General features: G+C 42.8%; 1 protein-coding gene across 1 annotated transcript in view; it reads left to right on the plus strand.

The window, feature by feature from the left end:
* The window catches only part of AK7 (adenylate kinase 7), a 96,811-nt gene that overhangs the window by 35,289 nt on the left and 56,032 nt on the right, over positions 1-5,490 (plus strand). Inside the window, 1 exon segment of the mRNA XM_003787088.1 lies at positions 1,465-1,583. Coding sequence (XP_003787136.1) covers positions 1,465-1,583 — 119 coding nt within the window.

Consider the following 5,490-nt stretch of genomic DNA (forward strand, 5'->3'; position numbering starts at 1 on the left):
AAAAAAAAAAAAAAAAGGAAGAAAAGAAACCACGATTAACTTTGTCAAATACTACAGATAATCAAGTGAGATGAGATGTAAGAATTGACCGCTGGATTTTTTCGGCACTGGGCAGGACAAAGTCTGAGAAGTGTAGATTCTAGAGGGAAAATAAGAGTAATTGGAGATGGTGAAAATAAAGATGTATTCTGAGGAATTTTTCTATTAAAAGGAGGCAGAGAAAGAACAAGTCAGGAGTTAATGGGAAAAGCCGAAAGAGGTTGGCTGATTGACTTCTCAGTACAAGAGATTTGACAGCCAAAGAGGATAAGCGCAAGGGAACTCTCACCATTCATTTTCAGATACTCCTCACCCACCTGACCATGGAAGGCTGGCATTCTTGGGCCTTGGCCCTAGGCCCTTTTGTCTTCTCCCTTTATACTTTTCCCCTGAGTTGGTGTATTTACTCCCATGACTTGTACCAATGATTCTTAAACTCAGGTCTCCAGCAAGGAGCTCTTCCCTAAATTCTGGCTCTGTCGGTCCAACTGCCTGCTCAGCACCTCATTCGTGTGTCTTTCACAAAGGCAGACTGTATCCGCAGTCATCCCCAAATCTGCTCCTCCTCCAGGGCTGCATTTCAGAAAACGAGGCCAACCTCCACCCAGCTGCACAGAGTCCAAAGCCTTCTTCCTTCTCACCCATCACAAAATCTCCAGAACTATAATCAACCTCCTCTCTATCTCCTCTCCAACCCCACTCCTCCCATGCCCCACCCAGGAGCCAGGCTGAACCACCTCTGACCTGAACACCCGCCATCAGGCCAGGAAAGCAAATCTAATGGTGTCACTTCACTGCTTCACTGCATGTAACCCTTCAACAGTTCCCCAAAGTCCAAAATATTTTACAAGACACAGGGGTATGGTTCCCACCCCTACCTCTGTCATGCTTAACAACAATTTAAAATAATTTCATATGCGACGCTTAAATAGTACTCTGTGTCTATTTGGTTACTGAAATACGAAGAGAAAAAGACAAGGATTTGGGCTCTGAAGATTGAGGTCCCAATGCAAGTTCAGAGCCTCCCTATGAAAATAAACTACCGAAAGATACTTTATCCACTAAACATTTCAAGTGTGAACTAATGGCAGTTGTTCCCCATCCTTACATTTACTGATCAACTTAATTTTCTTCTTGTGAGAATTGAAGATGTGAATGTGAAAACATTTTTTCTCTCTATAGCTAGCACATAGGTGAATACTCAATATGACTGAGGAGGCCATAGATTATTTCTCAAAAAGCATTTCAGTCCCCAGGTCACACTTTATTCCTCTGGATAGATAGAATTTGATCCTAAATCTCATCAGGACTGATTTCTAAAACATCTCCTAGACTTGAGGGAATAACTTCTGCAAGTAGATACATCTTTGGATCCCTCTGACTGTGTACTTGTGTGAACAATAATAGTCATATACATATAACTAGGGGGGGAATGTTTTGTTTTTCTTCTTTTAGATGGCTTGGTTGGGTGAAATACCTGCATTGCCTGTTTTTGGTGATGGAACAAATATTATTCCAGGAATTCATGTTCTTGACCTAGCAGGGTAAGTGTTTTCCCAAAGATATAATTTGCTTAGGATTGATTGATGGGCTTGTAGGTTAACGTTTATTGAGCACTTACTAAGTGCTCAGACCCTCACATGTTATTGTGTTTATTCTTCACAACAGCCCTACACAGAAGGTACTATCATCTCCATTTTGCATCTAATGAAATAGTACCTACCATCTAAAAACTCTACACTTCTTTATTTTTTATTTTTTATTTTTTTGAGACAGAGTCTCACTCCATCACCCTGGGTAGAGTGCCATGGTGTCATCATAGCAATCTGAGTCTCTTGTGCTCAAGCAGTCCTCTTACCTCAGACTCCCTAGTAGCTGGGACTACAGGCACCTGTCACAAAGCCTGGCTAGTTTTTCTATTTTTAGTAGAGACAGGGTCTCACTCTTGCTGATCTCCAACTCTTGAGTTCAAGGGATCCTCCTGCCTTAACCTCCCAGAGTACTACGATTACACCTCACCTAGGCAAAACTCTCCACTTCTGATAAGTCCAGGTTCATCTCTTAGAAAGTTTATCTGTAGAATAGCAATGCCCTCCAATTTTGAAAAAGAAAGAAACTGGTATGTACATTCTGAGGACATAGTTTGTTATTCCTTTGTCCCAGATAAGATTGATATGTCCAGCCCAAAGACTTAAACTCCAGAAACCAGAAGGTAAATGCAAAACCTGAAGCTTTCTAAATTTTTTTTTGACAATTATAGATAATATTGATACCTTTTTTTTTTTGAGACAGAGTCTCACTATGTCACCCTCAGTAGACTGCTGTGACATCACAGTTCACAGCAACCTCTAACTCCTGGGCTTAAGCGATTCTCTTGCCTCAGCCTCCCAAGTAGCTGGGATTATAGGCGCCTGCCACAACACCCTGCTATTTTTTGGTTGTAGTTGTCATTGTTGTTTGGCAGGCCCAGGCTAGATCCGAACCTGCCAGCTCTGGTGTATGTGGCTGGCGCTGTAGCCACTTGAGCTACAGGCGCCGAGCCAACACATTTTTTTTATACACACAGAGCATCTAAATCCCTTATCCAGACAGGTCCAGACACTTCTCTCCTCTGATGTTCCTGAGCCAGGTCATTAGATCAATTAGGTCAGTGACCTGGTTCACTGTGTTTATGGTTCATCAGTGTTACCAGACTGAACTGGGGTCACTCACCACTGACTACGTCAGAGGAGAAATTTATTGTGTGGCTCCAAGAAAGAACAAGCAGCAGAAGCTTAAAACTTGGTCTCCCCACTAGCTTATAGGAAGGATTTTTAAAAGCAGGGGCACATTTTGGGAAAGCAGAAGTTGCAGACAAAATCATAAACCGCTACATGAAGGTTTGACATTGGTTTTGGCCATTGGTGTGGCTCTCTCCAAGACCTTCAGGAAGATATTTAGAACAAAGGACAGTCAGAGTTCAGTCCTTGGTTCTTCCTTATCTGAGGTCTATGTGATACTATTTTTCTGGTGAGGGTTTCTTTTCTTTTTCTTTTTTTGAGACCCAGTCTCACTCTGTTGCCCCAGGCTAGAGTGCCAGAGTCTCAGCCTAGCTCACAGCAACCTTGAACTCCAGGGGTCCAGCAATCTTCCTGCCTCAGCCTCTTGAGTAGGCTAGGACTACAGGCACCAACCACAAAGCCTGGGTACTTTTTCTATTTTTAGTAGACATGGGGGGTCTCACTCTTGTTCAGGCTCATCTCTAACTCCTGAGCTGAAGGGGTCCACCCGCCTCAGCTTCCCAGAGTGCTAGGATTATAGGGACCCAAAACACCTGTGACTCTGACTTGCTTAGTAGATTCTTTTTACTATCTTCTTGCTTATCAAGTTGTTTGTTTACCTTTCAAGGCTAGTTCGGTGCCTGGAATTTCCCTGGAAGGGACTGAGATTTTTCCTTGAATTTCATGTTTGGTGGGGGTGGAGGTTGCTCTCAGCGGGTCCCTAAGAGAGGTTCCCTCTCCATCTCATTTTGTCTACATTATTGGGTTCCAGAGACTTCATTCTATCATCCCCATGGTTCATCCCCCAGAAGAGAGCAGCTTCTGCATTTCCCTGAGGTTTTGGTTTCCAGATTCCTACTCTTTCTCTCATCCACTGTCCACTGATCAATTAGTCCAATATCAGCTGAATATACAGGTTTACTGGGAAATGAATGAAGCTTACACTCCAGAGCCACTGTGTGGGACCTTTCTAAGACCCTGGGCCCACTTTTTATCATTTTCTTAAAGTATATAATTTTTTTTCTTTTTTAGAGACAAGAGTCTCACTTTGTTGCTCTTGGTAGAGTGCCGTGGCGTCACAGCTCACAGCAACCTCCAACTCCTAGGCTCAGGCAATTCTTTTGCCTCAGCCTCCCAAGTAGCTGGGACTACAGGTACCTACCACAACACCTGGTTATTCTTTTGTTGCAATTTGGCCGGACCGGGTTCAAACCCTCCACCCTTGGTATATGGGGCCGGCGCCCTAGCCACTGAGCCATAGGTGCCACCCAAAGTCTGTAATTTTTACTGTTTTCTTGGGCAGTGCCTATGGCTCAAGGAGTCAAAGAGTAAGGTGCTTGCATCATATACCAGAGGTGGCAGGTTCAAACCCGACCCTGGCCAAAAAAATGAAAAAAAAAATGTTTTTTATTACTTTCTTAAAGTATGTAATTTTCTTCCAAATTGTATATAAACTTTGGATGCTACAAAACCTGTAATAAGGGGTGGCAATCATACCCCAGTGGGTACTGTGCCAGCCATATACACCAAGGCTAGCAAGTTTGAACCCAGCCTAGGCCAGCTAAAATCAACAATGACAGCTGCAATGGAAAAATAAAGAAAATAGCTGGGTGTTGTGGTGGGCACCTGTAGTCCAGCTACTTGGCAGGGTGAGGCAAGAGAATCACTTAAGCCCAGGAATTTGAATTGACTGTGAGCTGTGATGCCATGGCACTCGACCAAGGGCAACAGCTTGAGACTCTGTCTCAAAAACAAACAAACAAAAAAAAACCTATAATAGATCTGCTCAAGCCAACATTAACCCTGGGGCATGAAGGAAACAAAATGTACCCTTGTTTTTTGGAAAGAGTTTGCATTATTACATTTCCAGGTTTCAGAAATGTAAAAATATCTTTTACATTATTAAAATGACCTACTGAGCCTTAGTCCTTAATATCTTACTTCCATACAGATACATTAGAGGGTGAAATTATTCCTGTTACAGAAAGACTCAGGGCCTATAAAACAAAAATTAAAGGAGGCTGTTGTTTTGGACTAAGCTCCTGTACCAGGCTTCAAGAGCCAAAATGGAGTCATCCCTGCTAAGGTTCTAGTCACTAAACAGAAATTTAGTTGTCATCTGACCTTTTGAGAACTCAGGAGAGAGAGCTAGCCAGTTTCCCACACAGGCCAGTTTCCGTCCTCCCTAGACATAATAATGACGTTCCCTATGTTTTAATCCTCACACCAAAAAGTAAACTGAAGATGTGAACCAGTTATTTTCTATTGTTCCCCTTGTCGTTGATTTATAAGGAAAGTAACTTTGGTGGGAAACTGAGGCAAGGGACTCATTTGAGCCTAAGAGTTTGAGGTTGCTGTGAGCTATGATGCCACAGCACTCTACCCAGGGCAACAGAGTGAGACTGCATTAAAAAAAAAAAAATCTTTGAAATGACCAATCTGCTTTTTGTTTTTTGTTTTTGCTTTCTTCAGCCCTTTCTCTCTATAAAACTAATCCCCTCTGTTCAACTCATTGGAACATTTATTCTATTTTATGGAATGAAGAGTTGTAGTTCTAGAATTGAAAATAAAGCCAATTAAGATCTTTGAATTTGGCTCGACGCCTATGGCTCAACCGGCGAAGGCGCCAGCCACGTACACCTAAGGTGGCGGGTTCGAATCCCCAGCCCGGACCCGCCAAACAACAATGACG

The sequence above is a fragment of the Otolemur garnettii genome, unplaced genomic scaffold (assembly GCF_000181295.1).
Source record: "Otolemur garnettii isolate 467f Iridium unplaced genomic scaffold, OtoGar3 scaffold00020, whole genome shotgun sequence".
Taxonomy (NCBI): Eukaryota; Metazoa; Chordata; class Mammalia; order Primates; family Galagidae; genus Otolemur; species Otolemur garnettii.